The sequence below is a fragment of the Anser cygnoides genome, chromosome 3 (assembly GCF_040182565.1).
Source record: "Anser cygnoides isolate HZ-2024a breed goose chromosome 3, Taihu_goose_T2T_genome, whole genome shotgun sequence".
In the NCBI taxonomy this organism is placed as follows: Eukaryota; Metazoa; Chordata; class Aves; order Anseriformes; family Anatidae; genus Anser; species Anser cygnoides.
Window position 1 is genome coordinate 50100491 of NC_089875.1, and position 24944 is coordinate 50125434.

Sequence of the window (24944 nt, forward strand, 5' to 3'; positions counted from 1 at the left end):
CCAGATTTTCAAAGGTCTGCAAACAAAAACGGGAGAGGGAAGAACTGAGGTTTGAGGGAGCAGGACAGGCAGCAAAATGTCTGGGAGCTGTTGCTGTTGGTTTAGTAGGAAACCACCAGTCAAACCTCATTTCCATTGCTTTATGGGCAGAAGAAGACTCTCCATATACGCTGCATTTTAAAAACAATAAAAAAAAGAGTTAAGCCCAGAGGAGATGTCACTCATTTCTGGGTTTACAAATACTTGAAGACCATAAGCCATTAGAAAAACATAATAATTTAAAATATACTAACAGATGAAAAGACCACTGAAGACCACATGGGGACATGTTAAAATTAAGTTGGCTAAGTCACACTGAATGGTTTGATTTTTAAACAGTATAAACTTTTTGCACTTCACTGACACTTTTGTAATCTTGCCTTCATACCTGCTACCCTTGATCCTCACAAGCAGGAGTTCAAATATGTCAGGACTTTGCATACACCAATTCAGGTTCAGCCACTGCTTATTATCCCATACCCAGCTTAAAAGCTTGCTAGGCATCAGAGCAGTAGATGTCAACTGATTCATCCACGAGCACACAGCAGTAAATCCAAGTCAGGCAACTACAAGGCAATAGCCAGGACAGTCGCCCAGCACACAAGTTACCACACCGTGCCGTCGACAAGTGGCTGCTGCAAGCAGCTTCCTGAAGGTCCTGCACCTTTCCCACATCAGGGAGAAGCTCTCTCTTATGGCATGTTGCCATTTCCATACAGAGCACTGCAAGATCTGTACAAGGTTCACCACCAAGTTGCCAAGTGCTTGTTCTTGACATTCACTACCTTTGTTTTAAAGGTTAAATGTTAATATTTCATGTATATGCCCTATAACTGGACTATAGGCTGATAATTAACAAAGTAGGAAGAAAAGGCTTCATTGGCCTGTTCTTAGTAATGCACATTTTCAATTCACTAAGACAACAGAAAACAATTGCTACGCATTGCCAATCAGATCTTTCTTAAACTAACGTAGCTATCCCCAAATACAGTTGCAAACATTTTATTTCAAAACTAACCAATACCCCAACAAGAACAGAGCTGCAAATCATTACTGTGCTGCAGCTGCTAGCAATGCAAAAAGCGAACACGATTTTAGGTAACCATCTGTTAAGGCTGAAAAACAAAAGAGTATCCAGTTAGAGCTGCTAAGCACAACACAGCTCTGTAATCGGCTGCTCTAATTTCTTGGTTCTGAAAATTTTCTGAACTAAAAGCAGACAGGACTACAAAAAAATATTTTGCATACAATTTTTTCCTAAAGATCTACTACATTTTGCAATATTAGAAGTAAACGATTGCAACTAGTGCATTTAAAGTATCTATTACAAACCAGTTAATGGCTGTGAAAGAAACATTAAAGCCTTCAATAAGAAGCAAGAAAACTTTTGTTTTGTTTTTTAAACAGAACAGCGGGAATTTGCACACAGTTTGTGTACAAATAAAACTGTACTTTTTGCTAAATACATCCTGTGCAAATCTGGCAAAGTGCTTATGGGAAAAAAATCGCCTAGTTAGCAGGATATGAAAATTCTGCAACTGGCACACAGATCTGAATGGTCTGTGTCACATATTCCTATTGTGACTATACTTCTAGAGACAGTTAAAAAATAAATACATTTCTAAGTCCTTTCATTTCTCAGGACCTGTTTTTCAAGCATGTTTCTCTAACCCCATTTGTATGTCCCTATGATCACCTTTACATCTGCACCATCCTTCCTTACTTGGGGAGGTGGCTAAAATCCTTTCTAGTTAAATGCATCCATTTCTCATCTCTTCTCAAAGCTAAGGCATAGGTATTTATGAGGGCCACATTCAACCTTTCATCAATTTCTCTACCCATAAAAGCAGTCATGTAACATACACCAGCCTCAAGGCTAATAAGAATGGGGAAAAGAAACAAACATGAAACTTATCTTAGAAGAAAGTCTGAAGTAGAGACAGTGATGCTAACCATAATGCCAAGAAGTGACTTGAGGAAAGGAAAAAACATTTCGTTATGCCATCATCTCAAAACATCACCCTATGGCAGAAGTCCAGGGCATTTCCATATTCTTTTAAAATTCACTAAGTATCTCCAGAAAACATTTTAAAGAAGAAATACTACCAGTACAAGGATTTCAGTGTTAATTCAAACTGAGCTGTACATGTCCACATTTTCTCCTTACAGAGGAAGGAGGGAAGAGTTGTCTCTATAGTCTAGGAATGAAGAACAAAAGCATGCAAGGGAAAAAAAAAATAGCAAGGTAGCGCTTGGGCAGAGCAAAGGAGAATTTACTTATAACAGAAATAGCAAATTTACCACGTACTGTTGACACTAGCTGAAAAAAAGCACTTACATCTTTCAGCAAGTAAGTCTGCAGATATCAATATTGGAGCATTTAAGTCTTACAGCAGAGATGCGTGTAAAAGCTCATGAAACAATTATTTGAAAGTAACATTCAGAAACTTCTAAAATCAAGCATGAAATGTAATGAAGCTTAATCACACAATTCTCTACAGGGATGAAGTAAAGAGTCTCATAAATCGCTAAGACTATAGTTCACAGTACGGTGACACAAAAGAGGGAACCTGTTTCGGTACACCTTTTGGCCTTCAGGTTACACACTCCTGCCCTTTCTGCACAGAAGCCAGCAATCACGTGAACTCAGCCACAGATCTGATGAGGAAACACATTAATGTCTTGGTGCATCACATCAAGAAGCTGAAGTAAAAATTCTACGGCCATATGATTGCTAGATCCAGAAGGAATGCAGTGGAGGATCATGCCTTCTTCTCAGGGAGAGGCCAAAGGCAAGAAAAGGCAACCTTCTGTTCAAACACCTTGAGTGCGATGTGAAATCATACCTTCAGTCACTCTCTTCTGGCTGCAGCTCAAGCAGCTTAGGTGACTTCTTTCTGCTTTCCAGTGACAATTTGCCAGAAGTCCCCAGCCCTCAGGATGCACTGGTAAAAGTGACCGGACTGGTTCTGGTTCTGCCAAAACAATCCAGCTTAGCTGGAACGTCTTTGTTAGCAGAATTTTTCCAACTTCATCCACTTTGAATTTGATTAGGCAACCAAATGCACATAACGCTATGCTAGCAAATTTCACATGGCAGAAATCCCTCGTTTGGGGGTGGGGGAGAGGAGATGGAGGTTGGGAGATGGGAAGAGTAACTTCTAGTCTGGGTCAGCTGCAAAACTAATGCCATTTTTTATCAGCTGCAATGATAAAAGCAGAATACTTTGGCAGGAATACACTTAAGATAATACCTGCATCACTACCAAGAGCTGACGGAATTATGCAATTCCAATAGCATATTTATAAATTAACCTACAAATAAGGACTCCTTGACACATACAAAAATTACAGAAACACTATCACACCTGTCTAGTAAATAGAGTGAATTAGCAGCACAGTAATAACATCTTCTCCTCGCTATTTGTGCCTTGTCTCCGTTTGAAGGCTAACCTGTGGCGCGGCTGCACAAACGCAAGCACCCAAAGCCGCTACAAAGGCTTGACCTACATCCACCTGCTTGTGTGCTGTATGGGTTTACGCCACAAGAGCCATGCTAACAGTTAAGCGCCAAGGACAATAAATCCCAGATCAGCCTGTCAGAAGCACAAAGCAAGTGCTTCTGCTGCAAGATCAACGGTGGTTTGTAATAAGACTTCATTGTGATAGAACAACCAGTATTTCTACAGAAAACTACAAGGAAAAAAAAAAGTTATTATTGGGGAAAAACTAATTTAAAGGTTAGAGTCAAACAGTTCATCTTTAATTGAATCCCACTGACATCTTTTCCCCCTTGGTAACACTCAGCTGGAGCCATTTAATAAGAACAGAAGGGCACAGCAAGCAGGAGCACATTTCATTTCTACAGCAGACCTCAAGCACGTCTGACTGCAGCCAGCACCCCGTTACAGAGCCCTTCAGAGCACTGTAATTGAACGAAGACACCCTGAACCACCAGAAATCTCTACAGAGACCAGCTACATTTATTTTAAGAGAGAAATTCAAACTAAACCTTCTGCTTCTCAAGGTGCTGCGATCAGTTTTGTAAAACCTTTGACACTTTCCCGCAAAGCAGAAGCTTCCAAGCGTTCAAGTATTGTATTTATGGCAGAAAGATGTATAGTTGCAGGGAAATGCAACAAAGGTTATCAAAACCGGGCCCAGAGAGTTGTGGTGAATGGAGTCAAATCTGGTTGGAGGCCGGTCACTAGTGGAGTCCCCCAGGGCTCGGTACTGGGGCCGGTCCTCTTTAATATCTTTATCGATGATCTGGATGAGGGCGTCCAGTGCACCCTCAGTAAGTTTGCAGACGACACCAAGCTAAGTGCATGTGTCGATCTGCTCGAGGGCAGGAAGGCTCTGCAGGAGGATCTGGATAGGCTGGACCGATGGGCTGAGGCCAACTGTATGAAGTTCAACAAGGCCAAGTGCCGGGTCCTGCACCTGGGGCGCAACAACCCCAAGCAGAGCTACAGGCTGGGAGATGAGTGGCTGGAAAGCTGCCTGGCCGAGAAGGACCTGGGAGTATTGGTGGATAGTCGGCTGAATATGAGCCAGCAGTGTGCTCAGGTGGCCAAGAAGGCCAACGGCATCCTGGCCTGCATAAGAAGCAGTGTGGCCAGCAGGTCGAGGGAAGTGATTGTGCCCCTGTACTCGGCTCTGGTGAGGCCGCACCTCGAGTACTGTGTTCAGTTTTGGGCCCCTCGCTACAGGAAGGACATGGACGTGCTCGAGCGAGTCCAGAGAAGGGCGACCAAGCTGGTGAGGGGTCTGGAGAACAAGTCTTACGAGGAGCGGCTGAGGGAGCTGGGCTTGTTCAGCCTGCAGAAGAGGAGGCTCAGGGGCGACCTCATCGCTCTCTACAGTTACCTGAAAGGAGGCTGTAGAGAGGTGGGGGTTGGTCTGTTCTCCCACGTGCCTAGTGACAGGACGAGGGGGAATGGGCGAAAGTTGCGACAGGGGAGTTTTAGGTTGGATGTTAGGAAGTACTTCTTTACCGAAAGGGTTATTAAGCATTGGAACGGGCTGCCCAGGGAGGTGGTGGAGTCACCATCCCTGGAGGTCTTTAAAAGACGTTTAGATGTAGAGCTTAGGGATATGGTTTAGTGGAGTACTTAGTGTTAGGTCGGAGGTTGGACTCGATGATCTTGAGGTCTCTTCCAACCTAGAGAAATCTGTGAATCTGTAAAACAGCGGAGAGGTCTTGAAGGACCATCTACTGACAATAAAATCTAATACACTTCAAAAAGACAGAAACTGTCAAACAACGAGTTAAAAATAGATTAAGGAAAATGCAAATTACTATCCATCATATGTTTTAATTCCAAGCAGAAATAAGAGTTATTGAGACCTATTTAAATAATCTAAGGAAGAGATTTTTCTTCTGCAAGTTACACCAACTCAAAGTAAGTATAAAAATAAAATAAAGCTCTTTTAACATTTTTGGCAGTTCTTCATGTTCTCATCTCAGAAAAAAAAATCAGAACTTTCTGTTCTTTTTTACTAGTAAATTTGGGAACAGAAAAAGGTTAACTAATTTTTCCATCTTGGATTATTTTAAGTTTTCATGCAAATCTGGATTATGACGTAGAAGTATTTACAGAATATGCATGGACATTCAGATCTGCGCCTCCCCTCCCCAGTCCCCCATACACAAACTTATTATTCGATTAAAATTATGTCAAAGGCCATTTCAATAGGAAAGAGTAACAGACCCATTTAATTCTGATATTGCTCTGTAATGTTTAAAAAAAAATTATGAAAACGATGACAATGTTGATGGTGTTGTTAGGTTTCCGCATCCACTATGGAGACAATGAGGTAAGACTGCAAAAGACTGCAAAAGGATCAAAGTGTAGGAGCATAGCTGAGATAGCTGCACCCACCCAGCCCCCTTCTCTTCCATGCCCCAGAACAACTAAAGTCAAATATTAGTTGGTTTCAGTCACCATGCTTCATCCTTTGGCTATTAGGTTTGTGCTACATTTTCAATCCCTACTATATCCTAACACATACTGAGAAAAATATTTTTTTTAAACTATTTGTCCAAGAACAGCACTTTATCTTTTCTATTTCTTTAAATTAGAAGTTCTGATGAATCTCCATGGATTTTCAGGAAAATTTAAGCCACCACTGTCAAAGTTATGTATGAACAGAGATACCATGACAAATAGCGTTCTGCTGCTAGGCTCAACTATAAACACAACATATGTAGCAGGGACAACCTGGGAAATACACAGATCTACACTAAAAGATAGTAAGATCCGTAACAGCCATTGATTTTCGTTTCACGGCCTTTCTGCTCATCCCCCACAATCTCCCGTGCACAAACTTTACCACCACATTCTGGCAGACAGTTCCACTTGTAGATGAGAAAAGCTATCAGTTTTGATCCCAAAATTTCAGTGCATCTTTTAGACGAAGTCAAAGCCTACAAGGAACTTCACGTGAAGCACTGAAAGTTAAACTCATTTTTAGTGGAAGCTGGTACCCAAGCACTTTGCGCTTCTGGGAGCTAGATGACCAGTCCACAAACTTAGGAAAACACAGGCAATGCAACGGAGCTGCAGCACACCGTACTGCTTGGAGCGTCCCAGGCACCGAAGGCTTCATGTCCATGGACAGCTCCACCACGGGCCGAGAAGTAACAGGGATGTATGTAACTGTGGGCCTGCTCCCACTTCGGGATACCATTAGCTTGATGGTTGTTTCATAGCTAGAACAGCAAAAGCCTTTAAAAACACTGCTCTAAGAGAAGCCATCAGCACATAAACTAGCAGCACACGTGAGCCAAGGGCATAACATACAGGTATACGCCATTAGAAAGCACTATATGACAGTCAGTCAACACTACTAAGTAGTAGCTGGATGCAGAAGGTACAGAATGAATTTCCTCCTCCTCCTCGTGACACCAGTGGACGTTCATCAGGGCACGAAAGTTATATCCCACTTGTCTGGATCCAGAATAAACCAGGTGAAGGTTCATGGCAAGCCGATGCAACTTTACATGCCGGGCTCTTGGACTGGACGTGTTACTGAACATCTGACAGCTCAGTAACACTCTAGCTGGGGCGTTAAGAGCAAACATTTCAGTTTGGCGTAACTTCTGCAGTTGGTCAAGGACGCAAGGATGCACATGAAACAATTTTCATCTATTTAAAGGAATAAGATTTTTCTAAAATTCAAAAATCTGTTAATAGATTACATGCAAAATGTAGCATCAATGTAGATAACACTTCAGAGCAGAAGAAAACTTAAGGAAAGTAACAGCCCTGCACACATCAAGGGCATATACACGTATACTCAACGGTAAGCCCAATCACACGTCCAAAGAACTGAAGCTGATATACCTGTATCACCTGGTGCTGACAGAGGTCAACATGCTATTTGACTAGCAGTGAGTAGTTTAAAAAAAAAAATCTTCTATTTTAGGTGCAGTTTAATAGAATGGTTTGTACACAATCTAAGAAACGTGGCTGTCACGGAAGCCAAATCTTTAAAAGGCTGTAAAACTCTCAACTCCCTAAAATAAGAATTACCGCATATCTTTCATCCTTTCCTTTAAATTCAGCAGATCTGTTTTTCATCACAGCACAGTTTGCATTCCACAAGGGCCAATATCACTTGCTTACATAATAGTAAAACCAACCTTGACACAGACAGCGCTAATTAACAGACATAAAAACAACTCAAGCAGCCACACAACGCAGACTAATCCTTGCTGCTATAAATGCCAGAGACATCTCAACAAGCGCTTCATGTGTTTGCGCGTAGGTGGAGCAATCAGTCATTCATCCCAATCTTGCACATGTAAACAAGAAAATGTGATACATAAAAAATAGAGATTATATCTTACCTTATTTAAATGCATGAAAATAAAAATCAAAGAAAAAAGGGGGGGGGGGGAAGGGTGGTAAATCTACACACTCGAATCAAATTTCCAGTTGAAGCTACGATCCTAAATTAATAAAATAACTTGAAACTTTTTCACCATCAGTCATACAGATACAGTCTGGCAAGCAGAAAAATACGCTAAGCACAATTCATGACATGACCTCAAGCTTCCCCCAAACAACAGCTGCTGCAGACTGACAGCCCAATTCATTGTCATCATACAGCCAACAAATCTGATAGACAGACCACCAAAAAATCCCCCTGCGCAGAGGAAGCCTCCACATTATTCACAGTTCTGTCCTGCTCTATTCAGTCTTGCTCCTTCATTCACCCCTTGTGATGGATTTATTCCAAGAGAAAAGAGGGTTACAAGCAATCAAGGACAAGTAACCCTACAGCTCTTCGCACCTTCGCAGTGCCACCAAAATTGGCAGCCCAACAAAGGAAATGCTTAAGACCTCATATTTGCTGTAGCGAATTTTCTGCCATAAAATTATTGGGAATACCTAAGATTGGTGTCAGAAGATTTAGTGCCTGTAAGACATGATCGAGAAGCATCAAAGACATACCCGTTTTTGTTAGTGTTGTACTTGAAAACTTTTTGCTTGCTTTGTAACAAGCGTATCTAAATGTGAACTCTTCCCAGAACCTTTTAGCAGCATCATTTCGTTTATCCATAATGACTGCAGCCTACCCAATGCTCAAGTGCAATCCCGTCTCAAATTCAACATTTACTCTTAGGCTCCCTGAGTGCTTTCTGGTTTGAAGCCACCTCCCCTCTCTCCCCACCCCAGAGCATAAGTTAAAGACGGAAAGGAAGACCTGGGGAAAAAAAATACTTTTGGAGTGGAATTCTCAAACGCTTTGGAACATCTCGGACTAAGGACTGTATAATCCAAACAAAGCCAAGAATATATTGCATGCTTACCTTAGATTTACAAAACGTACCATTGCATTTCTGATCCAAAAAGACAGAATCCTTACACAAAGATCAAAAGAGTTCTAACACAAAAGGCCATGTCACAACAATAAAAGCAATCAACTTTCTTTTTTAAACAAAGGTGGGTGTATTGCAAATGAGAATGGCTAAGTACTTGCCCAACAGAATTCAATTTAACTGAAAAAGAATGCATTATACCAACGTACTTCAGTGCTAGCCAGGACACCTTGTCATAAAAACACATTCATACTCCAAGAACAGGATTGAAAGCAATCAGCCTACTTCATGCCACCAAATGGATTTCAAATTCTCAAGCCTGGTACAACAGGGTCCTGCAGATTTCAGCAAGATTCTGACCTCACAACTGAAGTACCCAATGGTAACTCTAAAATTTAAATGAACTTTAATTGTATTGAAAAAGTCTCTGATGCTTTTTTTCTTAAGAGCAATGCAGAAATAAAGTATTGCAACAAGCTCGAGAAACAATTCTCTTCTAAAGCAGATGTGCAATTGGTACACAAAGTACCTACACAGAAGTGAATCACAGTGAAGCACACGCATTACCCTACACAAATTAAGACTACCTAATTGTTTTGAGCCACCTCCTTCCCACCCACCAGCTCAACTCTGAAATAACTAATTCAATTTTCATTTGCTGGCTGAAGTTGCCACCACACTATCCACACCCACATCCGACTCACATAAACTGTCTTTTAATAAGCAGAATCCAGCAGAGGTCAGAAACGGCCCCAGACAGGAAATGCCTGGGTGTATTCCATTGAGGCACTGCAGATTGCTCTTCTGCGTGAACGCAGCCCAGGTCTAGGGTCACGCTGCTGTGCAAACTTCATTTTTAATTGCTTTGTGCTCGACCTGCACTACCGTTCTTTGAAGTTGTTATAACAAGAAATTCACTTGCCCTACTGGCATTTGTGTTTCATGGACGCTTCCAAACTCACTTGCCTTGTTGACGTTCATATTCCACAATACTTTTGTAGAACCTAATGAACTTCCACATACCTTCTGTTTTTGCCATCCTCATGCCATAAACGCAGCAGCTCCTTAAAGCGCGCCAACGAAAGCTCGAACCAGACACTGCTCAGCTCCGCAGCCTCGATGCAAGGCGGAGAGCACAGCCACGGCCTCGGCACGCCACCCGCACGGGCAGGAGCTCGCCATGCCCAGGAGCGAGCCCATGACCTGGCAGCACCGAGCGCTCCCGGGCAGCGCACCTGGAGCACGGCGCGCCCGGCTGCAGCCGCCCGGCCCCCGTTGATCGCACGAGTGTCAGGGAGAGGTTTCCCCAACGCCTCGCGGGGAGAGGCGAAGCGCAGCACCAGGACGTTATTTTAAAAGCAGCAATAATTGCCGGGGCACCAACAACTCGGCCTTACGCAACGCTCCCCCAGCCAGCTGGAAGCCCCACGCCACGCACCCGTTCGCATCCCCGTCCCTCGGCGGGGCACGGCCGGCGGCTCGCCAGCAGCCCAAGCGCCGCTCAGCCCGGCCGGGAGCGGCTGCACAGCCCCGGGGCACCGCCGTGCCCCCGGCCGCCCGGCTGCCAGCCCTGCCTTCCCCGCAGCGCTGCTCCGCGACCCCGCAGCCCCTCGAGGCTGCACCCCCCGGCGGCCGCCCCGGTGCTCCCCGGCGCTCACCTCCCCCCCGGCGGCGGCGGCGGCTCCTCCATGGCGGCGACAGGGAGCAGCGCGGCGACGTCTCTCATGCGTGCAGCGAGGCCGGCATGGCGGCGGGGCGCGGGGCGGTGCGGGCGGCGAGGGGCGGCGGGGGGCGGCGGAGGGGGGCGCGGGGCTCGGCTCTACCCAGCCGCCGGGACCCGGCCGCCGAGAGCCGCCCGCGCGGCCGCCATCTTGGGAGCAGCCTCGCAGGGCAGCGGAGCCGGGAGCATCGCTACGGCGCGCGAGGAGGGACCAGCCCCGCAGGACGCGCTCGGTGCTGCGCCGGCTCCGCTCCTCGCCGCTCACGGCGCCCCGGCGGTCCCTAAATCCCCGCGGGCACCGGCTGGCTCCGGGGCATCGCGCCCGTGGTCCCTCGTCGCCCAGGCGCCGCCCCCGGGGCCGTGCGAGCGGCTGCAGCAGCCCCCGAGAGCGGTGGGGAGGGCGGAAAGTGTGGTAAAAGCGCTGGCACCGGGTAACGAGCCTCCGCTCATCTGGTGCCGGGCTCGCCAGGAAGCTGCGGGGAGGCAGCGCTGCCTGCCCCGCGCTGCGGCGTTTCGTCTTGTGTGGGGAGGAAACCGGGCGGCCACCGTGTGCACCTGCTCCCCGATGGATGTGCCAGTGCCGTCACCCACCGGGGGGGTCCCGGACCTCTTATCACAGTCATCGAGGCTGGAAGAGACCTCCAAGATCCTCTGGTCCAACCGTCCCCCTACCACCAATGTCACCCACTAAACCATGTCCCTAAGCACCACGTCCAACCCTTCCTTAAACACCCCCAGGGACGGTGACTCCACCACTTCCCTGGGCAACCCGTCCCAATGCCTGACTGCTCTTTCTGAGAAGAAATGTCTCCTCATTTCCAACCTGAACCTCCCCTGGCACAACTTGAGGCCATTCCCTCTGGTCCTATCACTAGATACCTGTGAGAAGAGGCCGATCCCCAGCTCCCCACACCTTCCTTTTTTGCAGAGAGCAATCAGGTCTCCCCTGAACCTCCTCCAGACTAAACAACCCCAGTTCCAAGAGCAGGAACGTTAGCATTCAGGGACAGAAGAAAAACCTAAGTTAGTGGTTACTGTGAGGAAGACTGCATGATTTATCTGAACACTTAACAGCCCTGTGTGGCCTGCTTGGGTGATGATCGACACATGCAGAGGTTGGAGCTACCCACAACATCCCTTATAGTTCAAAGACATGAAAGGCTAGAGGCCCCATGAGTAGGCACATGGAAGAATGAGCACAGGTGAACCGTTATAAGCATAGCTTTGCAGGGATAAATAAATAAATAAATAGATAAATAAATAAATAGTAGTCTTCATTTATTCTGCTGCTTCTGGAACAGCTTGCTTCATTTTAGAATCCTAGTCACTCTAAAGCCTACAGCAGTGCTGTTTATCAGCGTAGAACAAAGAACTGAAGCCACGTTATCCATTTGGAAATACAGGGAGGAAAAATGTAATTTCCTGAACTATAACTTGGCTGGAATACCAAAGCTAACGCCCTCTAAATGTAGAGAAATTCCATGGGTTATTTAATTGTTCTCATTGGTGACAGCCTCATCTTTTACATTTTATAGGACTGTAAGAAAAGCAGAAAACCCTGGTATCAGTAATGTGTGCACAAACAGTATATATTATGTTATTTCTGAAGAGTTAAACTTAAACTAAGAGAGGAGTGGAATCAATAATAGGTTCTGCTTTATGCTCAGTTCCTTCATTAAGTTAACTTACAAGAGTTGTACAAGAAATTTACACAGACTTCTAGCCTGGTGGTAACACTCAGTTATAGAGTCTCTGTTCATGACATAAAATTTTTCAAGTATCTATCCAAGAAAACCAGTTACTAGTAGTTAATTTTAATAGGCCCTTTGAACTATGAGAATGTTTTTAAAGCTGAAATGCAGAAGATACTTCTAATATATGTTTATCATCTTTATTAAATAACATGCAATAAAATGTGGGACCAGATAAATACCACTATGCACAAAGCCATTTCCCCATTTTCTACAGGCCAAGAAAATGTAACATTAAGACAATCAGCATTTATGTCCAGAATTACTGTTTAAGATTATCTCATATAATGGAAAAAAGTAGTATTTAGCATGTTAACCATTTGTTGGTGAAATATGTTAGCCCAAAACCAAACAGCAGTTATAAAGGCAGATATACACAATACGTTCCCACAAGTACGTTATCATGAGAGACCATAGGTCAGGGAAAACAACATGAGAAATTCTGAAGTAATAACATAATAAAAACATAAATTCTCCAAATCTAAAGCAAAGCTGCACAGTATGCACTTTTTTAGTGTATTTGCAAATAATAAAGATTCAATGCCACTGATGAAATAATTGCATAGCAATGGCTTTTAGCGTTGTTTTCAGCTATGTTATAGGTCATTATCTGACACCACTCATTGTAATGATGTGTTAGAAGCACAAAGTTTCTATTTGCTAGCCAATAAATAAATAAATAAATAAAATTGTCTTGTGCCATGGATGTGATAGTGTGGATGAACAGACATTCCAGAGGCCCATGGCAAGGGTGGAAATGGGGACTGCCCACTGCTACTACCTTCTGTAAATATGAAGATAATTTACTGAAGCAAATTGGGGTTCACTGCAGCCTTTGAAATGAGGAGGTCCATAAACTTCCTTGCATGCCTCTTCCCCTCTTCCACTAGGGCAACCCAGCATATTGGATTGCATCACGTTCCTGTGGTGTACCATGGAGAATATGCTAAAACTACAGATAACTGGCCAAGCAAGCCAAGGGGATGAGTTTGATATAATACCACTTCTCTGGGTGCAGTAGGCCATAGTGAGCAACATAGATCAGGAAGAAGATGAGGAGAGAGATTTATACTCTTGCCTCATCTTCTCAACAGGAGAGATTTATGAGCGTCCTACAGAGAACATGGAAGAGAAGGGAAAAAGCTGCAGGAATATATGTGGCTAATGATATGAAACATCAGATGACATCAAGGCTGTCAGAGCCTATGCAGCGATAATATTTAGCAAAAGCAAAATTTAAAGAAGTTACAGAGGTCTTACAAAAATTGATATACTTAACATTCTTTTAATGATTTTGTCTTCATGTAAAGAATATCATTATATTTCAAAGGCTCCTTGACTTCCTGCTTGTGCATCTAAGCATATTAAAAGTGTACAGTTGCATGGAAATTGATAAATGAAGTTGTTCACTCCGATTCTACTACTGGAACAGAGGAAGGCACAAAAAGAAGACAGACATCACAATAAATGATGCCTTAATCTGTCATAAAATTGAGATAAAATATTAGTAATAATGGATTTTAATTCCTGAGGTGGCAATTAATCATGACCCCAAAATTATAGGCTGAAAAAAAGACTGTCAAAATGATCCAAGTTCTTTTAGACTAACTTCTGTTTTCTGAACTTTTAGGTTGATTTTACCTCTTTTTTTCAGCAACCATGTGAGTTTATATTCTTAGCAGATACTACGATTGCTTGGGAATTGCTTTTTATTACACCTTTTTTTACACCAACAGTCCTAGAACTTGCAATAAAAATGTAAGAGATGGCAGTAGCATCCTAGTAACAAAAATCAGTCTTTCAAATAGCTTTTTAAAATTGTACTGCAACTGTCCTTTATATTTCTGTCTATTCCTTTCACCATAGATTTTGTTATTACTTTCTCCTTATATCACCACAAATATCAGACAGGACTGTACACGCAAGTGTGCTTTTGTAATTTCTGAGTTCTACAGCTTTTTTCTATATACAAAAAGTAATAAGGAAAAGAAAGATTAGGTCAATGTAGGTAACTAAATATGTTATAAGAATATCTTTAAAAATTTGTTTCTCCCAGTAACCATCACAAGGCCAAACTTTCATTTTATTAATGTTATGCAGAATAAAGTATAAGTTTTTTTGTTGTTGTTTTTTGTTTTTAAACAGAGTTGATGAAGCATAGTAGTCAGATGGTTCTTCACTGTGAACTACATGCAAAAATAAAACCCTGGACAAGAACAGTTTTGTAGATTTAGGTTTTCCTTCCAATAAATTATTTATTTCATTTCCACTGAGAGCTGTTCAAAAGTAAAAGCAACGTTAATTAAACATAGTCGCACTTTCAGCAGCAGACACTGGAAAGCAGCCTGTTAAACACAATTAGCCCAGCTCTAGTTAAATGTGCTGAAGACAGAATTTTCATTTTTTTTCTTGTTCATAGATTAGAAATGCTCTTCTGCAGACCCATGAAGAGTAAAACATGAACCATACCTGCATTTAATATCTAGAAGACCATCTGACAGCATTTCTTTCATATGCAGATGTTGCAGCTAGCTACTCCAGCGTCAAAATAAAATACCAAGATGTATTTCTACCTGGAAATATGTCGATTCTTCCATCTGCAGTTTTGCTGCTTTCATAGAAGATCAGGAAGGTTTTTGTTTGTTTGTTTGTTTGTTTTTGTTGTTGTTTTTTGAAAGAACAAAACAGGACTGTTTTCAGTGTCCTATAACTTGAGCTTTGCTGCAACTGCTTTGAAGTGTGAACGTCTGAAAGAAATTAAGGAATCACACTATATAGCTCTGTTCAATCATCTGTTACCACAGTGATTCATTCACTTCAGAAGCTCGCATGATAGCTGCCAAAGCTTGTTCAGCAGCATGGTTTAATAGCCATGCTATAATAGGAGCCAGCTAGCTTGACAGAGGTAGAGTATTTCTGTCTAAACACTGTCATCTCACATGCTGCATGTAAGATCACACAGGGCTTGATGTCTGACTCATCACTATTAAAGGAGAATTTGTAAGTAACAGTAGCATGAGGTCAGAAACATTCCCAGAATTACTGTCTTATCACTTCAACTCAGTATATTTTTTGTACTTCCTGTCCTAAAAAGCAACTGTGTGTAGCACTGCTACTGCCATTATTAAAATGGCATGACCCACATGAGTGAAGGGTGACCCTCAGTTGTGCTTAAAGCAATATGATTTTAGAGTGTAAAGCTCGCCTTTCTGCTTAGTGTCTGCCAAGCTGGGCACAGCTAAAATCACTGACAGATATTCAAAGGTACTTAGAGACACGGCATGGGCATGACTGTGTTCAGATATAAAGAGACTCAATTTTTTTGAGTAGGCACATATATTGCAACAGTCTGACTACAGTAGCTCATATCTCCCCAAGAACAAACTTTGGACCTGGCAAAATAAGTTGAACTTCACTACCAACACCAGAGTAAGTTTGTATAAAGCTTTCTTGGCTCCTGCTAAATCACACTGTAATTCTTTCCCCAGCTGTATCATAGACATATGCAGTGACCAGCCATGGGATGTTTACATACGTGACCAAGATCATGGCAGTGCTTTCTCTGTGTTTATGTTCAATATAGTAATATCATATACAAAGGAGCTCCACCAAAGAATTGGGGCCTATCCTCTGGAGCCATGTGTTGTAGACCCAGAGCATATCCAGCTGTTTTCTGTGTGTGCCTGACAGTGTAATTTAGTGCATCATTGCATGTAACACCCCGTGTTTTCATGGATCTTTCAAGTTTGAACACTTGCTTATATTAAAAGTTTTAATGCAACGCTATTTATATTAGTCAACCCAGAAAGCAGAAAAAAAAAATAAAATAAGTTCCAGACTGTCTTTTAAAATATCTGGTTGTGCATCTGAAATTCTTTCTATATCTGCCTTACAGCAGCTGCAAAACAGCTGTGAGATCTATATAGAGCTTCCCTGCCTAGGGATTTTTTCTACAGCTCCTGTCCATCTCTCTTCTTCCAACAGCTTAAAACAGTATAAAGTGAGAGTAGTCATAGAAAAGCAGTGTAGCTGGTATGTGCCTTTACCTCAGTAGTTCCTGGTTGTTGCATCAGCTGTAGGAAGTTATAAGCAGCCATGAGAAGATTTTAATCTTCATTTAATGTTAAACCCTGCAAACACTTACATACGTATCAATTCATTTGTATAATAGGCATATTGAAATCAATGGAACAACCCTGAGAGAGCAGTTACTCATATATACATAAATGTTTATAGGATTTATTTCCTGCTTCTGCTCTGAATCATCTGGAATAATTTAGCACCTACAGCTTCACAAGGTGAATTAATCTTTCATGATTTAATCCCGTTGATGGTTCAGTCCTGCTGAACAGCAAGCGATAGGAACTACTGTATTTAACTTGTCACAAAGCACCCCTAACTAAAGGATAACAAGTTAGTAACTCATTCCACAACTCCCACAATTCCCACAACTGTCTCAAATTCTGCTGTTTCAGGTCTTATCTTACTCCCACATCTCTAACCAATTCATTAGTTAAAAAAGCTATTACCTTATTATGAACATAACTTTTTTCATCCTTGTAAATACTTGCACATACCACTGTACTGTAATTCCTACAGTGTAAAACACTAAAGAGATCATCACCTGCCATTTTATGTTATGTCAGTGCATTCAGAGTTGTTATTCCCATTTGAGTCTTATTGGTCCCTATCATTATTTTTATATAATTGTTTTGCATCTCCTCTTCTTCACATGTACTGATGATTATTTTAAGACCCATGCTTGCTAGGAAACAGCGCATAGCACTTGACATAACTGTTGAATGATGTGAGCTAATCTGCTTTCCTGGCAGCAGTAATCTCTCCAGCTACAGCCAGCTGAGGAATCCAGTTTATGACCCTTGTGTTAGGAAGCTGAGGTCTCTGACATTCTCTGCGGAGCAGCTACAGAAGGTATAGCCTCCATGCATTTAGCTCCTCTGTGAGCCAGTTCCGAAGGAGTCGTGGGTGTTAGTTATGAATGGCTACTTCTGAAACATTCCTAGACAAAATTAACAGAAAACCATAATGGACAGCACTAGAAGCTCTGGAAGAGCTGTGAAAAGCTGGTCATCAAAGTGTAACAGCTCTTTCACCCATTTTTCTTTTCTCTTCCCTCCCCATAGACTTTCAACCAAACAAACCCCATATCCTATATGATTTTAAAGAGTCCCTTTTCCCCATCCACTTTGTATAATGGAGTTCACACACCCTTCTCCAAACAACAACAGAGCACTACAGATCTGCAGGTATCACACAGCATTTGGCTGGCCTACATAGTATCTTTCACTGAGATGAGACAACCCCAAGATCTCCAGTTTTCTATGTTTTCAGGGGGTGACCTTCTTTCCCTGAAAGTGGCATTACTTCTGACTGGAAAATACGTTGACTGGAAAATATGTTACAGATAAATGCAATACAATCTACTTCCACTACGCTGACTAGCGTGACAAATTTACCGATGTAACCATGATGTTTTTGAAAAAGGAAAAGCAATTTTAGGCTAGACATCAGGAAGAGGTTCTTCACCGAGAGGGTGGTCGCACGCTGGAACAGGCTCCCCAGTGAAGTAGTCACTGCACCAAGCCTGTCTGAATTTAAGAAGTCCAATTGCACTGTGCACTTAGTCACATGGTCTGAACTTTTGGGTAGACCTGTGCGGTGCCAGGAGTTGGACTTGATGATCCTTATGGGTCCCTTCCAACTCGGCATATTCTATGATTCTATGATTCTATGAATTCTGGCAACATTTGAAAATTATTGTTAGGTTTTATTTTAATGTAACTATTTTTTATAACCATAGCAACAGCCTTAGTGAAAGTGTTCTGGTTATAATTATGAGAGGGTGCATCATTTTGCTATTTTTCCTAGGCTCATAATTTTCCAAAAATCCTCGCAAGGAACCAATACTTCCCAGATTCAGTCCCATCCAAGAAAGGCTTTTGTCAAAATTTGGACAAAATGCATTTAACAGTGTGGAATCCCATTCATGTCCGTTCATTTCTAAGGGGAAAAAAAAAATAATTCTTCCTACACAGAAAAATATGGAAAAAAGCATGTGAAGTGACGTTGAAACAGTTTCGGTGAAAAACTTGCCTCAGTCTAAAGCCAGTGTAAAATAAATACTAACTACTAGTGACATAGTAATGCTAAGGAAAGAGCAGACTATCAGGGAAATAATTATTTCTAGAGTATCTGTGAAAGGAAATTTCAGTAGCATAATCGGAGACATCAGTGTTAGTTAACAAACATTAGGATAGTTAACAAACATGAAGTTAACAAACATAGAGTTCCTATTACCTTCATGGATATACTGTTAGTGTCATCTGTATATAACAATGGCATCACTGACACCATGGCTGTGTTTCGTTTGAGATAAAAAAATAATAATAAAAATTAAATAAAATTAAGGGTTGCCACTGATTCATGTTGAAATATTATGTAAATATTATATAACCCAAACATTACTTGTAACCTTATTCTGTTTTTCTTAGTACTATGAATGCTTTTGAAAATGTTTTTGGTTGGTTGGTTGGCTGTTTTTTTGTTTGTTTGTTTCTTTAAAGGTAGTATCAGCACCTTTGGTAGATTTCACTGTGACAGTGAGTATAAAATGGGCTTTGTTTTCTAAGCGTAGCTGTTTTAACTCCAAATTGCAGTCTGAAGCCATTCAGTTCCACAGACATTGCTCTCAGCTGTAGCGATAACCAGAAATAGAAACAAAGGTGACAAAAATGTGTTAGTTCTTGTTTCTAACCAAGGAAAATAGAATGAAAATGAGAATGAAATGGAGTTGGTGGAGAATGGGATGACCTTGAAATGAAGCTGAGGACGTGTCATTGCCCAATTCATCCTCTCTTACAGGCTGAATGCTGTGGCATATTTTGAACCCTGTTTCTGGTGTATATCAGTATTCTGAAGTCTGGGAGATAAATTTTCTTCCCCCTTACTCCCAGGAGAGACACTAGTCAATTAGCCCTGCTACTTGGCCTAGATATTAAAACACTAACAGAAAACATCCCGAATTCAGTTAAAAGACCCTCAGCTTCCTAATGATGCATGGATGTTACAGTATATGGAGCTAGAAAAAAAAAAAAAAAAGTTTTTCTGAAGATTCAGCAAACAGTTTTGAATTGGATCAGCACACATAATTCTTTTGGTAGTACTGGAGAAGGACAGCTGATGAACTTGCTTGTTCACCTGTCGGAAGCATTCAGTGTGGGTCAGTTACAAAACTTTATCATGTGTTGCAAAACTGCAACGTGCCTGCATGAGATCACAGAGTTATTTATCTTCTCACTAGCTCTTCAGATGGACACCAACACTTTAGATGGGCCTTTGAGCTATAGCTGATCTGGCTGAAGCTGTCACTCACGATCATCTTTATGCATAGATGACCATTCACAGAATGAGAAGATAAGCATTCTGTAAGCTATGGAAGGTGACTAATGCATACTGTATTTCCAAAGGAACAATTAAGGTTAGTGTACTAATAGGACTATTAATCTTTCTTCTCTGTATTCAAAATTTCAAGAATAACACTTCAGTTAACATTTTTGCATTAAAATGTTAACTTTACGTAGATGAAACCACCACAAAAGAGCCATGGACGTACTGGAGTGGGTTCATCAAAGGCTCGCAGAGATGATTAAGGGTGTGGAGCATCTGACGTCTGAGGAGAGGCTGAGAGACCTGTGAGGTTCAGCCTGGAGAAGAGAAGGCTCAGGAAGAACCTTACCAATATGTATAAATACTTGATAGCCAGGAGTAAAGAAGACAACACTCTTCTTAGTGGTGTCCAGTAAAAGACAAGAGGCAATGCGCACAAACTGAAACAGGAAATTCTGTTCAAATGTGAGACCAATGTGAGAGCTTCTTACAATGAGGGTGGTTGAGCAACAGCACAGGTTGCTCAGAGAAGTTGTGAGTTTCCATCCTTGGAAATATTCAAAACCCAACTAGTTGTGGCCCTGAGCAACCTGCTCCAGCCGGCCCTGCTTTAAGCTGGGGGCTGGGATAAGAAGATCTTGAGAGGTACCTTTCTGCCTCAGCCGTTCTGTGATTCCATCACTGATCTCATAAACTTTTCAATTACAAGCAAACTCTAATCCAGAAAGATTGCTAGGAAATACAACTATTTAAAAGCACATAGTACCAGAAACCTTTTGATATTATTTGCGATTTTGTCACAAATTGTGTGTTTGTTTTGTTGTTGTTGTTTTTTCAAGTATGGATTTTAAAAAGATAACAACTGCAGATAAGAATAAATTATTTTAAAATATATCATCATTCACTGCTGTTAAATAACCACTTCTTTTTCTTATTAAATTGTAACTTCATGTCAGAAGGTGCACAAAGACTGCTTATATAAGGATATAAGGACAGCTTTTTGAGAAAATCCTTTTTCTCCTCCTTTCTAAAGTGTCATTTTTTAATGGTTTTTTTTTTTTAGAAACTCTTAAGCAATAATTAACATCATTATTAACAATAATTAACCATGTATTTTGCTTTCATAATTCAGTTGATACAAAGTCCCAATATTCAAATTCTATAAATTATAAACCATTGTATTTTGCAAGTCAAATAATTCAAGCCTGTCATTATTTGGACGTTGTCAGCTCGACGGCTTGGCAATAAATGGATATGACACCCATACTCATTTGTACAAAGTCATATTCTGAAAGTCTTAAACTTCTCTGATTTCAACATTTCTATTCCCTGTGTGAGTTTTCCCAAACCAAGAAACAAATTGGCTGTGTGCTATTCCCCTTTCATGGCAGTGCACCTCAACTGAGCTTTCTGATGTGTTTTAATTATTGCACTGTCTGTATTTGAAGACATCTGAGAGCATGTTTAGTGTGGAAAGTACTTAAAATCTATTTATATTATCAATATTTTTCAGTTACTTTTCATGCTACACTTACTATAGTTATTCCAAATCTCCACGTTGTATCCACAACAGCCTGCCAAACCGAGTGTTGAATAAGAGGATTTATCTGTGAATGGATCCCTCTCCTGGAGTCACTAGCTCAGAAAGGGAAATTTTGCCTGTCTAATCATTTGGGTAAGGGCAGAGCTATCAAAATTACTCTCTGATGCAATGCAATGAGTATGAGTCTCCTGGAAAGCTGCGAGTTGGAGGTGTCACAGTCACAGCTTGTAGGGTTATCATGACAGTCCCGTTTCCTCTAAACTGTAAGGTCAAATGATCTTTATTTTAATTTTGAAGATTTCTGTCTGAGAAAGCAGTAACAAGCAACCAGCCTTTTAAATATGACATCGAATGTCTTTTCTATTTAACATTGGCACTTTGGTCCACAACTCAGTAACTAAAGTGCACTGACAACTTTTCTGCATGGAATACTACTTGCAATTTTTAATGCAAGCCAGAAGTTAATCTGATTACTAGTTTGACATACACAGAGCCTTATATTCGTGCATAAATATGAGGATTCAGCATGAAACAGTTGCACTCATATTGGTGGTCAGGGTTCTAAAAGCTGATTTATGGAAATGTGGCTTTTTGCACAGAGAAAAAAATATGAAAGATACTCTTTAAAAATGTACAGTGTCTGTATTGAGAACCACATAAAGAATCAGCCAGCTTATCTACGTGATGTTACAAAGCAGGTCTGCTAGGTTTTCCACCTGGCACTTTTTAACGCACTTCATCCTTTGCTTTTTTTTTTTTTTAATTATTATTTTAATTTAGAAATGTAACACTAGTGTTGTATAATATGGATGGGGAAAAACAAAGAAATATCCTTAGATAAATACGATTACAGCCACAGCAGAGCCTATCTAGATGTGATATTAAATTATAAGTCCTGTTAGTAATTGCAGTTAGATACAGCAGAGATAGAAAGGGTAGAACAGTAGAAAAAAGAGGTTGCTGTAGGTGCTCCTTTTCTAAACCGAGCCTTGTAGAGATTCATTTAACCATGGTTGACTGAACTGAATTTGGCAGCTTTTTTGTCTGCCTTAAAAATAACTAATTGTGAATTAATTTGTCATTTATTATAATGTGTATGTGAACCGTGCCTCTCACCTATGTATATTGTTTGATTTTTCTGCTTCCACATACTCGGATTACATGGCACTTTGTTCCATAGCATTCTCACTCAGAGTGCTCTTCATTTCTGTATGATCTGCCACGCTGAAAAAGGGTTTCTTGGTGTATTTATATTGGATATAAACTGGCAGATCAATAAACACAGCTCCAGCAGTGCTTATGTGCGTAATTGAATCTCTTCCCATTGCAGCATGAAAGTGTGACAAGGTGTGCATTTTCCACCAGAACAGCTAAATCATTGAGCTGCTACTGGCATACATTATAGACACCCATCATTAGCTTACTGTGAAATTTGCATTTATTGTGCATACAAGTAGGAAAAAAAATGATTCAGTTTCAGTGCCAGAAAGCTGCACATTTATTTATTTATTTGTTGCCAATAAGAGGGAACCCTCAATTGAATGTGCTGCCCAATTTTGTTGTTGAATGCTTGTCCAGCTGCCAGGTATATAATAAAAGCAGTACCTGGACTCCTTGCCTATAAACTAAAGCCCTCATGTTCTCCTTAACACCACCGCCAACCCTAATATTCAAGGTTCATATTTCCTTAAAGTGCTGGATAGGGAAAGAAATCTTTCCAAACCTGCAGCCTCATTCGAGCAAGAAAGTTAATTAATATTAACATTTTTCAGTTTAGTTCAAGTTCATTGAACCAAGCTGGCCTGTTTTGCGTTTTCCGTGTGAAAAGCAAAGGTACAGAGGGATTTGCAATATCTACTATATCTCTGAACATCTTTGGAAGGGCATATAGGTATGCATTTAATTTGCATTTGGTAGGGCTAAGCCTTAAAGAAAACATTTGCAAAATCAAAGACCTGCAAATTCAGCAGTGACCTGGCAAGAAATCCCTGTGGCTTTGCAGGAGGGTGAGGTCACTGTAGATGGCCAGACATGTCCTAGGCCAGCTCATTTTTGCTGCAGGCCTCTTTGCTCCCAGACTGCAGAGTCCTGACCTGCCATGGAGAAGAGAGAATTGCACAGCACAGCTTCTGCTTGTCCCTTCCTTGCTTGAGTGCTCCATCTCCTTACCTCCACATGCAGCAGCAGAATGCGTGGCCCATACTGACTAGACTTTCAGGTTATTGTGATGTGAGTCATGACCATGCTGCATGATATCTGCAAAGGTAGAGGAATGGACAACGTGACCAGGGAGGTGCTTTGCCTTTTGGTTGAACTTCAACACTCAGCCACAGGAAGAAGAGCCCAGAAGAAATTGCTCGGTGGCTGTGGTTCTTTCCCCCCAGCTCTCTAGTACAGTTGGAGGAGTATTCAAGTTACACCTGTTTAGGGAAGGTGTAACCTCTGACTTGGGCTGCCTAGCTGGCTCAACAAGCAGGAACGGGTCAGGGTGATGCAAGCCCTGCCCATGCCCTTCCCTGTCAGACTACTTGTTCCCTCACAGGTATCAAGCAGCCTCTGCCACTTTTAAGTGTGGGGGTAAAAGAGATACACAATCTTCTTTGAGAGCTGCAGACAAAAATAACCTGGCATGATTACAGCATTTCAACAGAAATACAGTTAGGTGGTTTATTTAGGCAAAAGAGTACCTGTATAAGGCAAAATGTGGAATTCACAAGAGCAAGCAGAAGATAGAACAGGTCTTTGGTAAACGACTGCTGAGCCAATAATCAAATATTGTGGTGTTAGAACAAGCTTGTTAATTTCCAGCAAAGACCAGTTGTGAGTCTTGCAGTAAAAAAAGATGCTAAAAGTATTTTATAGAAGGCAAGCTTGCTAATCCTTACTATTGAAAAGGCCAATATATTCTCTGTGTATGGAATTTGTTTTTGAGGTATTTCCAGGAAAAATATAATAGTGAATAAAGTGTGTTTCATCCACAAAAATATATTTTCAAGTGCTCTTAGAAATGAAACAGTCACCAGCCCTTATGACAGTGATTGCTTAAAAATGGATCTTTTCAAGGGAATGAGGACAATAAACCATTCTTGCAGGAAATCTCAGTTGCTAACAACATTGGCCAAGTTTAAAATTTTCTGGAGAACAGGAGCTGAGGATGTACAAAATCATATTGGGCTTAAGGTTACAAATGGGCAAGCAATGTGCTATTTTCATTTCACTGCACAAAGTTAGATCCTTGTCCTGTTTACAAGCTGCCTCTTAACAGCTTTTCAAATTGCAAAACAACAACAACAACAAAAAAAAACCTCCCAAATGCGTCACAAATTGGAATTACTTCTACAAAACATTCATCAAAACAGTTTAAGCTAATGCCTGTTGCAAGTATTCCTTGGAGTAGTTGACATTTGTGCCATGATATTTATGCTCTGTGTGACATTCATGATATATTTATGCTGCATGAGCAAGTGCCTCCCTCAGAAGATTGCTGCTGTTCTGCACTGGGTTGACTAATGTCACCCCTGTACAGGGAGGCACTGTGCTCTCTTTATGTCAAGCTCTGAAAACAAGAGAAGGTGGGAGATGAATGGTGCCTCAGTCCTGTCCTGGTCTGTCTGGTCCAGGGTGACATTCCCATTTTTGGTTAAATAAATTTCA

The 24944-nt window shown here is 41.4% G+C and overlaps 1 protein-coding gene across 6 annotated transcripts in view; it reads right to left on the reverse strand.

Annotated features, from left to right (window-relative positions):
* The window catches only part of MAP3K4 (mitogen-activated protein kinase kinase kinase 4), an 80031-nt gene extending 65082 nt beyond the window's left edge, over nt 1–14949 (reverse strand). For 2 of the 6 annotated variants that reach the window (XM_048067785.2, XM_048067784.2), the window contains exon 1: nt 10528–10920. In XM_048067785.2, the coding sequence (XP_047923742.1) occupies nt 10528–10595 (68 nt within the window). In that variant the 5' untranslated portion in view covers nt 10596–10920. Of the gene's footprint in view, nt 1–10527; nt 10927–14809 lie in introns of those variants that run through there. The other 4 variants (XR_010830330.1, XM_066994153.1, XM_048067782.2 and 1 more) reach the window with 4 other exon arrangements.
* Between the last annotated feature and the right edge of the window lie 9995 nt (nt 14950–24944).